The 14,652-nt window shown below is 36.4% G+C and overlaps 1 protein-coding gene across 2 annotated transcripts in view; it reads left to right on the forward strand.

Moving 5' to 3' along the window:
• Positions 1–11,376, forward strand: part of unc13bb (unc-13 homolog Bb (C. elegans)) — a 75,480-nt gene extending 64,104 nt beyond the window's left edge. The window contains exons 32-43 of one of the 2 annotated variants that reach the window (XM_057321364.1): positions 383–424; positions 1,002–1,022; positions 3,127–3,147; positions 3,437–3,525; positions 3,606–3,752; positions 3,835–3,958; positions 5,754–5,804; positions 6,026–6,103; positions 6,175–6,322; positions 7,561–7,653; positions 8,886–9,045; positions 9,203–11,376. In XM_057321364.1, coding sequence (XP_057177347.1) covers positions 383–424; positions 1,002–1,022; positions 3,127–3,147; positions 3,437–3,525; positions 3,606–3,752; positions 3,835–3,958; positions 5,754–5,804; positions 6,026–6,103; positions 6,175–6,322; positions 7,561–7,653; positions 8,886–9,045; positions 9,203–9,488 — 1,260 coding nt within the window. In that variant the 3' untranslated portion in view covers positions 9,489–11,376. Of the gene's footprint in view, positions 1–382; positions 425–1,001; positions 1,023–3,126; positions 3,148–3,436; positions 3,526–3,605; positions 3,753–3,834; positions 3,959–5,753; positions 5,805–6,025; positions 6,104–6,174; positions 6,323–7,124; positions 7,182–7,560; positions 7,654–8,885; positions 9,046–9,202 lie in introns of both variants that reach the window. The other variant, XM_057321365.1, reaches the window with a different exon arrangement.
• Positions 11,377–14,652: the final 3,276 nt, after the last annotated feature.

Raw genomic sequence — 14,652 nt, forward strand, 5'->3', positions numbered from 1 at the left:
TGTAGTTTAATTGATATTAAGTGGAATGCACAATAAAAAACATGATTTTGTTGTCTGTTTTTTCAAATGAACTCTTTAAATGTAGTTTAGAATAATTGCAGAAAATTGTGGAGAGTTTGTGGGACAACAGAATTAATATTATAGGACAGCTTGAGGAATATTGATACTGCACTTATATTGAATTTATGTTTGAAAGGTTGTTTTTATAAATCGTATTAGATTCGGTGACTTTAGGCCGGCCATGGTTGTTTTTAATCTGCTCAGAAAGTACAAGAAATTGCTTTCAAACAACATTACAGTGACATCTGCTGGCCACATGTCTCTGCAACTGGTTGGTTAGGAAGGTTGATGATGCTAATAATCTAGTTTCCTGTCTCTTCAGCTGGATGAAAGTGAGGAAGAGTGTGATGAAGAGTCTCAGGAGGTTTGTTTTGGGGGTGGGGTTTGGTGGTCTCATCTGTGTTGGATCCATTGACGTTCATTCGGCAAAACCCTAAACCCACTGTCCCAGAGCCAGCAGCCATCTGTCTATAATGATCCGCCGTGTCTGAACGTGTGTGTGAACGTCCCCTGATACATCTAATAGTAGATCATTTTGACCTCCGTTTACGGTCTCTCACTCACTTCACACCCTTCACAAATCTTCAATCAACTCCGATAAGAACTCACAATTGTCAACCTCACTGTACAAACTAAACTCAAAATATGTCCATACTGTAGTTAAGGAGATCGTTCACCCAAAAATGAAAATTCTGTCATCATTTACTCACCCTCAGATTGTTACAAACCTGTATAAATTGATTTGACAGTTATCAAACAAATCACCTTGATACCATTTGTTTATAGTAGTTGCAAAATGACTCAGGAAAGTGAAGTTAGTTGCCATCTGGTTCAAGCAATTGTCAGTCATACATTAGTGTCTGTAAGTGGTGGACATATAAAGAGATTTTAAAGCTCGGGCAGATTTTCATAGGTTCTTTTTTTCTTAACTCTGTCCTTAGATGGATGTCTCCGAGGAGGAGGTGTGTATTCATTGAGTTTTTCTTTTGTGGGGTCAAAAAGTACATTTACATTTGTCCTTCAATTTGTATTATACCATGGTCTGTTTGAATACTCGATTCTGATTGGCTGAAAGGTGTGCATTAAAACCGTTTATTACACTGCTCGTTGGAATGCTTGATTCTGATCGGCCAGTCGCGACATTTGCAGGTTCGTTATTCCCAGATAACAACCGCTCAAAACTAATAAAACAAAGGTAACCTGGATGCAGCAAATCATTTTGACAGTCTTTTAATAACATAATGACATTATATTTACAAATGAATAAACCAGATTGCCTGTTCGTGACATTTGAACGTTGTTTCTTATCTTAAAACCGAAAGTATGAGCTAATAAAATATTTCAAATTTACATTTCATGTCCAGTTTTATTCTCATGTGGCAAGTAGCCGTGTAGATAAGCGGGATAATGTACAAGCAGCCAGCTGTTATCGCGAAATAACCTCCTTTAGTGTGCTACACTGTCGGGGCTTATTTCTCCGATAACAACCGGATGCGTATACGTTATCCCTTGCTTAATGCACATGTAGTTCCAGTCCGTTTGATCAATGTTTGAAATTAACTAACAAAAATAATTGTCATTTTCACCTGTCTGATCAAAAATGACACTGTTAACATCAATAACAGCTTTAACTTGGCAAATGACCATGGTAAACAAACTACATGGCAAAATTTGTAGTCAGTAACGTAATCCCTTAGATTACACATTTCGTAACGTAATTTGACTACTTTTTGATTACATTTAGATTACATTTGTTTACAAGTGTCCGTTTTATCTTTACTGGTGTATCTATGTGTCCACAACACTTTTCTTAAAAACATTAAAATTATATAAAATTAAATTATATTCAATTATAAAAGTACTAGAAGTTAGTCAAATGCCTTTTTACTGCAATACTGCAATACAACAGCAGATGTAGTTACAATAAAAATGGTTAAAGAATAGAAAAAAGGCCTTACAGTGTAGATGTCATGTGTAGATACCAAATCAATGTAAATGGGTGTAATATTCATGCAGTGAGGGGCAAAACAAAAAGTATTCAGACGGCAATCTGACTTTAATCTAACCATAAGCTTTTGTCTACATAAATTAGATTCATAAATACCTGCATATATAATAGCCACATTAATAACGGTTTGCTAAAAGCAAATGTAAATGTTCACAATAGAAAGACTGGACAAATGACTGGTACACACCGTGGAAAACAACAAAATGAAGTTGTGAAAGATTAAATGTATAACCCACCTGTGTTTGTGATTATCGTATACAAAATCCAATTTAAACAATGGAGAATATATCAATATTTTTCACGTATTAACTTTGTAGACAACAATTTTGAAAATAGATGATATATTGTGAACGCTGGGCATGGACAATTCAGCAGCACAAATATACAGTATTTGGATTTATGACTAATGCAGTTTCGCTATTAATGTTGTGATTTGCACTAATCGTGCAAATCATAGTGTTATTGTTGCTAGATTGTGAAGATTAACACTGTTCTTGGACAATACATAGCGAACATAAATGCTTGTAAACAAAAACATGTTAGACTCGCTATCGTGGGTTGGTTGTCTTAACAGTTAAAGGGGTAGGTTTACCAAAAAATAAAAAAGTAATATGTAATGTAATCTGTAACAATAAAATAGTAACTGTACTCTGATTACGAGTATTTACAAATGTAACGTAATTCAATTACAAGTACTTGTTTTTTGTAATCTGATTACGTAATTCAGATTACAAGTGATCCGTTAGTGCCCAGCTCTGATTGTCCCTTACATAATCTATATTTTTTGACACATTCTAATAATTTATGATGTTTAGGTTTAAGTTTTATTGAAATTTACGCCTGACTGAATAAAAATGAGGAGAGCCATAATAGACCGATGGTTTCACACTAAATCCTGTAGACATAGTGTTTTCTAGAATACCTGGAATAACATAACCTGTAATCCCCTTCATCGCTTCAATTCTGCTTGTTTAGTTCATTTATGGTGTTTGTTTAGCGCTATTGTTTGAAATGACTGAAAGTAGTCAACGTGTTTCTTTGCTCTGCTCCCTCTGAAGGTGGTGATCAGCGGTACACAGGTGGGTTACTCTACAGTACCTGGACAGATGTACAATACTCATGAAACTTTATAAACACATCAACTTTCACAATCACCAGTCTCATCTCATCTGTTCCTTTCTCACTGGGACGGTTGTTTTTCCCTTTATCGTGCACCATGGTATTGTTTTACCCGTCCAGACCATCGTACTGTGAAAGAAGCAGTGATGTTATAAAAACGTTGTCACACCGGGTGGTTCATGAGATGTGAAAAGCTTCACTTCTTTCTTTCACTTGCTTTGAGTTTGTATGTGTGTGTTGTTTGTGCAGTTGGACACAGAAGCCAGTGACATCATGAATGATCTACAGGTCAAACTCAACAATGTTCTGGATGAGCTGAGCGGCACATTTGGAAACGCGTCAGTATTTTATTTTAGCAGTACAACGCTTTCTAAGATGACGTATAAATTGTTTAAGTTAAAAAAATCTTTGGCTGCAGGTTTCAGAGCCGCATCGACGACTGCATGCGACAGATGGCCAGTCTCCTGTACCAGATCAAGGGTCCCGTGAACACCAACAACCGTAACCAGGTTGAGGTGGATTCTGATAACATGCTGCGGCCGCTCATGGACTTCTTGGATGCAAAGTCGGTGAAACTAATTTCACCTTTTGTCAAGCAGTTATGATCCGTTTCATTCGCTAAAATGTTTGTGTGTGTGTGCGCGCAGTCTGATGCTGTTCGCGTCGGTGTGCGAGAAAACGGTCCTGAAGAGAGTTCTGAAGGAGCTGTGGAGGATCGTGATGAACAGCCTCGAGAAAACCATTATACTTCCTCAAGGCAATGACACCTTTGTAAGATTGACAGCACTTTTTACAAGTCTGATAACTACATTTTAAAGGGACAGTACGCCCCAAAATAAAAACCCTGTCACTTACAGTAGCATACTCGCATATCCTCACGTGGTTGTTTTTAGAGAAAATAAGTTGGGAAATGACACAGATCTTTTAACGCTTTTCTTTCCTTCGACAAGATTTTCTGTCATTTATGACCCAATTCTTTCAAGCCGTTTACAAGATTCTCCGGTTTTGTGTGTTTTTTTATGCCGGATATTAAAAAGCACTCTGGCCGATTGGCCAAAAAGATGTCGAGGTAACACTGTACCGTAAGTTGCTATTTGTTAACAATTAGTTGATGCATTAGCTAACATGAACTAACAATGAACAATTTTTCTACATCATTTATTAATCTTAGTTCATGTTAAATTAATCATTTTCTAATGATGTCTGTTAACATTAGTTAATGCACCATGAACTAACATGAGTAATTGTATTGACAGTAACTAACATTAACAAGGATTAATAAATGCTGAAAAACTAAATTGTTCATTGTTAGCTATTGTTAGCTAATGCATTTACAACTGTTAACAAATAGCACCTTATTGTAATGTGTTACCGATTTCAACATAACAGAGGCAGTTACAGTAAACGAGAGACATACAGAAAATCTGTAAAACTAATTAAACAATTATTTTGTGTATTACTTTGCTAGTTAGCAGCATGTGGCTTAGCATTAAAATTCTGGCTTTACATCCGAGTGGCCTTTTTAAGAACAAAATGATGTCAATCATTTTAAAATTCCAAATATCGACTCAATGTATCGGTCTATCACTATTACTGGATGTTTATACAGTATATTCATATTCATAGAAGAAAATATTATGAGGCAATCAAAGTTTAATAAAGAAGATTAAATATGATGCCGGTGGTTCGCGACTAAATATTAAATTAAATATTAGTTAAATGTACTGAACGGTATTTAGTGACTACTTCAGCATATACACTGCAAAAAATGACATTCTTAGTTACTAAGTGTCTTTGTCTTGTTTTGTAGTACAAGTATCTAAACATTCTTAAATCAAAATACAATTACTTGACAAGAAAAGTGACTCAAGATATTTGGTCTTGTTTTATGGAAAATTATATAAGAATGAAGTAAGTTTATGGTAAAAACAAGCAAAAAATCTGTCCATGGGGTGAGAAAAATCAACTTGAATTAGGTACTTGAGAAAAAGGTCGAACTAAATTCACGTTGATTTTTCTCACCACATGGACAGATTTTTTTGCTTGTTTTTACCATAAACTTACTTAATTCTTACTTTCTTTTTCATAAAACAAGACCAAATATAGTAAAAAGTAATTGTATATTGATTTAAGAAGTTTTAGATATTTTCACTAAAATCAGGACAAAAATGCTTAGTAAGAATGTCATGTTTTGCAGTGTACAATGGTGTGACGCATAGTGTTCACTTCAAAAAGTCGATTTTGCACCAAGATTTTGCATAAAATTATTTTGATTTCTTTCATTAATTGAAAAACGAACAGCATACTTGTAACAAAATGACCGGATTTTTAATTTGAGTTGTCAAACACTTTTCTAATGGTATTAGCAATGGATCTTTGAACACTGTTGCAGATCTTCAAAATCCATCCAGAAAAGTTCATGTCACAAATTAAAATCCTTAGATGTAGAAGAACATTTGAAATGCTTTGTGTGAGAAACACATCTCAATAATCCCATAGTGAGTAAATTATTGAGTAAAAGAAATGTTCCTCCATCCACTCTAACACTTTGCTGTCGTCCTGACAGGGAATGTTTTTTTCAGCAGCTAAAGAACTGGGTCAGCTGTCCAAACTCAAGGTACAGAACATTTCTTTAACCTTATGATCTCTTTGACTCGACTCCGAGGTAACCAGCAGGAGAATATTGATCAGATAGATTTAAACCTGCAGTATTTCATCACCATCAAGACTTAGCCCATCAGAAATGTAACATTTGAACAATTCTGCACTGCGCAGTTTATAAGGTTCATGCACGGCTTTGGTTTGTTTAGTTGAATGTTATTCGGCTCTAATCTGCAGGATCACATGTCTGGTGATGCTAAAAGCCTGTCGCCTAAGCAGTGTGCCGTGATGGATGTGGCGTTGGAAACCATAAAGGTATAAATAGTCGCAATCTGTTTTTCTGTTGTATCACCAAAGACAATTAAGATTGTGTTTTTCCTCTTCAGCAATACTTCCACGCTGGTGGAAATGGCTTGAAAAAGGCGTTCCTGGAGAAAAGCCCAGAGCTTTCCTCACTGCGACACGCGCTGTCCCTTTACACCCAGACCACAGACACCCTTATCAAGACATTTGTTACAACTCAGCATGCGCAAGGTATGAATTACAGAGAGAGAGAAATAAAGTGACTAACATAAACATCTGCATCTTTCGGATAAAATTGTCTGTTTTTCTCTGAACTCATTGCAATATTTCTCACATTACCAGTATTACACCAACAGGTGTCAGTGTTGAGATATATAACATAGAGGTCTTCACGGAGGACCCGGGACGGGTTCGGGTCTATATTTTACCTGGTTAGCCGGGGCCGGGTCGGGTCCATTACTTCGGGTCCCGGGTCTATTTAATATTTTTTATAATACCCGAGTCGATTAATATTATAATGTTGCTGAGGTTGCTCCAGGGCAGGCAGGCAGCTAACACACATGTGCACGTCATGTTTCTATGGCAACCGGAGCTTAAGCAGTGACAACGTGACTTTAACAATTGACGATTGGCTCTTTTATTTAGAAGGCGGGACTTATTCCACATCACGTGCATTGCAACTTATCCTATTAGTACATTTTTAGCATTTCTCGGGTCTTAACGGGTTCGGGTCCAACTTTCAAAATATTGGACGGGTCTGGGTCGGGTCTGTGAAGCACAATCACGAGTCTTTTCGGGTTCGGGTCCACATTTTTGGACCCGTGAAGACCTCTAATATAAAACTGCACACCGGATCCAAACATGTGTACAGTATGTGTACAAAACAAGGAATCTTTTCTCCGTTCCTCAAGCTTTTTCTTTCATTTCCTTCTGCGCTGAGTATTTTCTCATGTATGTGTTCGTGTCAGTGTTAAATGTTATGCTTTGACTGTTATCTCTTTCACTGCTTTCTCTGCTTCTGTCTTTGCCCCAGTGCATAATGGGAAGGGTACGAGGATAACAGCTAGTGAGAAAATACAGCCCTCCAGGGGTAGGTCACTACAGACTCCCCGAGACCCCAACATCCTCTCACCAATAATCATATTGTGCCTCCCTGGATCTTCACCCATTTCTTTTTGGGTTGATTTGCTTTTTTGTGTTTTACAATGGGGTCAATCTCACAAAGCATTTGCATAGAAGCATATTAGCACAGTTGTTACATAGACATTGTAGTTAAATTTGTGATTTATTTATTTTGGTTTGTTTTTTATAATGAATTTATTTGTTTGATGATCACTTTATATTCAAATTTCTTCATGAGATTCACCCAATCACCTCCACAACCTTTTTGATTTTATTTTTTAATGTGAGTTGAAACGTTTCGCCATGCGTGTGAGGTATGTATTACCTTCTGTACTGTTTGTTTCTAGGTTCCGGAGTTGATAAACCGGTAGGAGAAGTTTCCATACAGATTGACCTCTTCACTCATCCAGGCACTGGAGAGCACAAGGTTACAGTAAAAGGTATTTGTGACTATTTAACTTCACATAACGCTGCTGTCCTTCTGAAACCTTGTATCTCCATATTTGGTGATTTTTATTTTTGCCATAAATCATTATTATTAGTCACACTTATAGTCACAAAAGTGGTGGGCGTGGCCTGTACTGCGAATTGATTGGATGTATAGATGGTTTCAGCATCAACAACATTAACAAACGTTATGTGGCCCAAACTTAACTTCTGGTAAACCTCCACAAAGAATCAATAACTGTTGAGTAGTTTTAATTCAATGCAATGCAATTGATATACAATAAAATATTAATATAAATTATATTGAAAAATAAAAGAAATTGTTATATTATAAGCAAATACAGACCGGAAGTTCAAAGGATAATTCACCAAAAAATGAAAATTCTGTCACCATTTACTCACCCTCAAGTTGTTGAAAACCTGTATAAATATCTTTGTTCTGATGAACACAGAGAAAGATATTTGGAAGAATGTTAGAAATTTTCAGTTCTGGGACATCATTCACTACCATGATAGAAAAAGTATTGTGTCTTTTTTTGTTCAGTTGAACACAGAATGAGATATTTTGAAGAATTTAGGAAGCAAACCGTTCTGGGGGATCTTTGACTACCATGTTAATTTTTCCTACAATGGTAGTTAAAGATGCCCCAGAACTAAAAATTGCTAACATTCTTCTAAATATCTCCCTTTGTGTTAAGCAGAACAAAGAAATCTATACAGATTTGGAACAACTTGAGGGCGAGTAAATAATGACAGAATTTTCATTTTTGGGTGAACTGTCCCTTTAACTTACGGGCAGGCCTGTGTCCATTAAAACCGTCTATAATGACAGGTGTTTCATTTTGAAATGGAACTGGCAGCAGACTGACATTTGGAGGGGAGAAGTTAAAAGATGTTCTGCCCGAGCTCATCAGAGAAGGATAGCCACTAGAGGGCGAAAGATTTCGTTTAAAGATTATGAGGGTGCATGAATAAAAAAAAAGAATGACCCACACGGGTAAACTATTTATAATAGTATTTATATGCGATTTTCCATAAAAAACAGGAATTATAATTTTTGATCTCATGGGTGACTTTAACTCTTGTAACTTGTACTAGAGACTTAAAAATGACTGGATTGCAAGAATGACCCCCTTACTTCTTTTGCCTTGTTTAACTGTGTTTTGCTGTATTTACTGTAAAATGCTTCTGATTGTTTTGTTTTATAACATTTCTTTACAACTAGTTGTGGCAGCAAATGATCTGAAGTGGCAGACTTCAGGAATGTTCCGGCCGTTTGTGGAGGTCACCATGATCGGCCCTCACCTCAGCGACAAGAAACGCAAGTTCACAACTAAATCCAAGAACAACAGCTGGGCACCCAAATTCAACGAGACCTTCCATTTGTGAGTTCAAAAACAAGAAACTAAATATTCATAATATTACACAAAACGTAGATAAGATTGAACATTATGGAATTACACGCAATATATTGCCCAAACAATACCAAAAATGTAACTGTAAAATGATGTCCTTGTAAAAATAATGACTCTCTCTGTACAGTATTCTTGGGAACGAGGATGGCCCTGATTCTTATGAGCTTCAGGTGTGTGTGAAGGACTACTGTTTCGGCCGCGCTGATCGCGTAGTCGGCATTGCCGTCGTTCAGCTGCGAGACGTCGCCCCGAGGGCCAGCTGCGCCTGCTGGTGTCCTCTGGGTGCAGGAATACACATCTACGACACGGGCCTCACCATCATGCGCATCCTCTCCCAGCGATCTGGTGATGAGGTGGCCAAAGAGTTTGTGAAACTTAAATCAGAGACCCGCTCGGCTGAAGAGGGGAGGTGAGAATGACCCCTGACGACAAGACTGAGACTTACTGTGTCAAAAATGAAATGGTACATTTCTGCGTCCGTACTGGATTTTGACAGCCAATGACACTCCCAATGGTTTCCAGCGGCACCAGATGAGGCCAAGTGATGTGTTTTTTCCATGAAGGAGGGTGGTCTTTATTTCAGAATAACGTAAAACGTTTAAAACCATATGCTGACACTTTATTTAATTTATTGGGAACGAAAACAAGGCTGTGATTTGTTTAGCTGCAAAGTCGTGTCAGGTACATAACACAAGGGGTCGTTGAACATTTTGGCTTCAACCAACTCAACTGTGATTATTCACAAATTTCGCATTTGAGAATGGATCTCCGACCAGTTGGTGGTGCTGTAAGTGTACGAGTCAGCTAGCGTCTTTCGCAGAGTAAAGATTCCTCTCATGTTTGTGCACTTTTGTTTCATTGTTCGCTCTATTATTGCCTTATTTAATTGATGCTGTGAACGTGTCACGTTAAAGCGAAGATGTTTGTGATTGTTGTGGCCCCTAAAATAGTTTTAGGGTTTTATTATATCGCTCTGTGTCATGAAGTGTTTCTTTGCATGAATGAAAGACATCATATTATAGTGCAAAAACTGTCATTATTAATTCACATTTATCTAGTCACATCAAGAAGCATATGCATTTAAAACACCGTTTCCAAACCGGGTCGCATGCGACATTTCCACCAGTGCCTTTTTTAGGCTTGTGACCGCTCAGATTTGTACAGTTTCTACCATTCATTTTAAATGTAGAGCGGTACTTCCTGTAAAACCAGTTTGACCAGCAGGTGGCGTTAGCAACTTCAAGCTCAAACGTGCACCTGTCTCACTTACTTTTTTTCTGCGGAAATGACATCACAGGTTCACCTGCATCGCTATTGGACAGTATTGAAGCTAGACTTTTCATGATTTAGCTATGTATGTGTAGATCTGTGAATGCTTGATAGATTTTTTTATGTGTGTTTTTTTATATTGTTGTATATTCACTGGAAGGGCTGTTAAATAGCGTCAATAGATTTTAGAGAAAGATTATATAAATTAAGACGTTAATAAAGATATTTAATCAATTTAACTCGAATAAGATTAATGATCTTTTAAAATCAAAATGTGACAATGTATATCACTTTGAAGAGGCCTTATTTGATTATTTCTGATGTTTTCTATTCAAGCTATTTTAACCTCTTCAGTTTAAGTGATTTAAGTGTTTTTTCTCCTTATTTTAGGTAAAGACAAAATTGTGACTTTCTTTTCTTTGGTGAAGTTTTTGTATTTTGTTCATTTTACTGTGAGAGGGGGTTAACTGTTCCTCTTTGACTGAAGTTTCTTCTGTTTTTCAGTTAAGGAATTTTGCACTGTGTTTTGTTTTCCACAAACCTGTGAAAATCGGAGGGGAAAAAAGACGGTAGCCCTCAGTTGTTGCCTGTGCAAAAAAGCCTCATATTGTGTGTCCAAATTTCAATGTTGCATTTTCACAAAAAACACTGCCAATGTTTACTGTAAGATGTCGGTTTATATTGCCAATCGTTATTGAACCTGTTGTTAATTTCGTAGTCCGTGTCACTTTATCACTTTTAATACTGTTGAGTACTGTTACTGTACTGTTGTTTTAGACCAGCAGTGTTTGGGAAACTATCACTCTCTATAATATACAACATTCCTTGTGCCAACTTGTGGAAGTTCTCACATTTATCATTTGTAAGTTTTTTTTAACTATTCAACCAATTCAACAATGTACAGGACTGAATAGATTTATTTCACATTTTAAAAGTTTTATCGGTATTGTATACAGTCACTGATGAAGAAAGATGTGTTATTAAAATGTATGTGTGTGCACTCCAACAAATGAATTTATACATAAAGTATCTTAAAGGTATGTTTCGAGCTTTAATTTCTTTTCAAAAGCAGCAATGTGAAGATTTTAGCGACATCTGGTGGTGAGATTTTAAATTGCAACCAATGGCTCACTCCACTCTCTCTTTCGAAGCACTACAGTGGCTCTCATGGAACCAAGACGTCATCACATTTTTGCTTCTTTGCCGTAGAAGATAACATATTTACGAAATGTCCTCTGTAGAGCAGTTTGTCCGTTAAGGGCTACTGAAGAAAGAATATGGCGAATTTTATGTAAGTAAATGTAATATGCACCTTTATACACCTCCGAACAAAAAGTTATGTTTACTTTATTATATTGTAACATTAGATCCTCCAACACTGGACCTTTAAAATGCATTCTTTTCCAAATTCTTCATTTAATATCTTTTTTAGTTCACTTGTTTAAATTTAGCTGACTTTAGATACAATCTGCTGGTATGTTGTTATATCATTTCACCTTTCTCATTGCTGCTGCATTCTTGACAATATTTTAGACTCGTGTTGTCCTGGGATTATCCTCAAGATCACACAGCATCTCTTGGACCTGTATTAAAGGCATACTTCATCCCAAAATGAAAATTCTGTCATCATTTACTCCCCTTCAGGTCTTTCCTAGATTTTTATATACAATGGTCAGGGGCTGTCAAGCTCTGCTGCAGCAGAGGCCAAGACTTCCAGTGAATGAGTGCTTTCATTTCAGTCCAAATGAAGACTTGAACTGTAGCGCACCGGTTGGATGAACTGCTTGTTATGGTGCATTATATCTTTGTTAAAGCATTCGTCCCTATTTTTTATGTGGCAGTTAGCTAGTGTATTTTTATGTTTAACATCTCCTTTTGTCATTTACAGATCAGCTTTAAACAGACATGCAGGTGAGTAACTTGCACACTGCAAAAATGAATGTCTTATTTAGGATTTTTGTCTTGTTTTCTAGTAATAATATACAACATTTTAAAGATTTTTTTCTTTTTACATTTATTTATGGACTTATTTTTTATCTATGTGTTTTTCTTTTGTGTTATGTTTGATGTTTATTGTTATGGTTACAGTGGCAAGAAAAAGTATCTGAACCTTTTGGAATTTCATTGTTTTCTGAATAAATTTGTCATAAAATGTGATCTGATCTTCATCTAAGTCAAGGGTATTGACAAACATAATGTGTCTAAAAATAATAACGTTCATGTCTTTATTGAACACACTCATTCAACATTCAAAATGGCAGTGGAAAAGGTAAGTGAACCCTTAGAATTAATAACTGGTTGACCACCCCAGCGCCCAGAACTCACCCCAAAACAAAAAGATTTCATATCTTAGATCATTTTACTTCTCAAACTTCTAGAATTTTGTTCAATATTTTTATTTAAAAACAAGGCAAAAATACTAAGATTTTTTTGCACTGCAGACTTTTTATTTGTGGCTGTACTTGTACTTTTAAATGTCACAAAAGTATGGGTGTGTTTGGGTTTGCACATCACAACACGTTAAGCTGCGGTGCCAATGTGGGTGTGAATCCCATCATTTCCTTTGCTCTCTCAACTGACTGTAAGAATAAAATTCTGTACGTGTCATACTGAGTTTGGCCTGTTAATACTGTAATGTTTCATGAAACAGCAGTCTCTCATGGTTTTGAATGTTTGGTGTGCACGTCATTATCTCATCCAACAGCTTCCCTCTGCCAGCCCAAAGTCCAAAGATCAACCTCTGTTTGCTCTCTCTCTCCCTACACATACTACACTGTAAAATCCCTCCATTTCCTCCAAGCTTATCATCTCAGTCACCTAACCCTTTCCATAGGCCGAAACTGCAGCCTGTGACTCCGCCCAGTCCTGCACAGTGTCCACTCTTGTTAAGGGACCCCAGGCTGCACTTTCAACCTTTACCTGTTCACATACCTTATAGAGGAGCTGTTGCATTATGGGTAATGTAGTAAAGCTCTGAGTGCGTGTTGTGCGCATGTTTACTGGATGTGGCAGTGCTTCACAGTGAAACGCTACTGGTTCTCTGAGGATCTTGAATGGCAGACGTCTGATTTGGGTATGTGTATTTTTTTTACTGCACCTTTCTCATATCACATCTGTTTATTGACCTTGTGAGAAGGTGTATTGTTCTTGAAAAGTGCTTTTGAATGAGTTTTTTTTTTACTTTCAAAGTGAGTTACTCATTGACTTTAGCTTGAGGCACGTACTGTACAACTGTGATGTGGTGTGCTGGCTTAGAATGCATTAAAAAAATGAAACGTACTAAAGTGTATAACCTAAATGCATACACTGTGATCTCTGAATCAATATATACGTAAAGGGCAGTGCATCTTTGTCAAAAGCAGAGATAAGGTAACGGGCACATTTTTTAAGGTGTGTAAGGGTGTGATTTTCCTTGTTGACGGTGAAGGGTCAGTTGGTGTCGTAGGGAGATTTCAAATTGGCAACATTAGAACAGTATATGGCCATTGAACCTTTTTATGATAATGTGGCGTCTATAGTGAAAGATTAAATTATAACACATTTTATAAAGACAAGACATGTAACTTTATACAGCATTATTTGCTTTTTAGTACAAAATGCCTATTTTTACTATCATTGTGACACACTGTCACTTCCACTTGTGTCTTTATGGTGGTTATCAGTACATCAGAAAGTATTTATTGTTAAAGCTAATTGTAGTAGATTAAAGGGATAGTTCTCCTAAAAATGAGAACTCTGATAAATTATTTGCCTCAAGGTCATTTCAAACCTGTATGACTTTCTTTTTCTTAGCACAATACAAAAGAAGATATTTTGAAGAATGTTGATAACCGAACAACATTGAACCCAATTGACTTCCATTCCACAGACATTTCTCGAAATATTTTCTTTGTGTTCCACAGAATAAAGAGTCATATATAGGTTTCTAACCACATACTGTTGGAAAAATTATGACAGATTTTTATCTTAATTTGTTAACATTATATCATTTTGTATCGTACTCTGTAGTTGTCGCACTATATATTTTTGAATATTTTAGGAAACACAGCAGGCAGTTTTATCTGTTAAAATTAAATAAAATCAGTAAAGATCTTTGTCTATATTATTGATTACATGTTATACATTTAATTTCAATGTTGTCGTATTTGAATTTGCATATTGTATGTATTTGAAAAGTCTGTACTTTGGTAGAAAGGATGTCATTTTGTTTTCATGTTTAATCCAGATTGTTTGGGAAAAACAGTGTGCTTCTTACTTTTGACTTTACCAGGGCTGTACAAGGGTGATGAGCGATTGTGATGGTTTAAG

Source organism: Triplophysa rosa, linkage group LG22 (assembly GCF_024868665.1).
Source record: "Triplophysa rosa linkage group LG22, Trosa_1v2, whole genome shotgun sequence".
NCBI lineage: Eukaryota > Metazoa > Chordata > Actinopteri > Cypriniformes > Nemacheilidae > Triplophysa > Triplophysa rosa.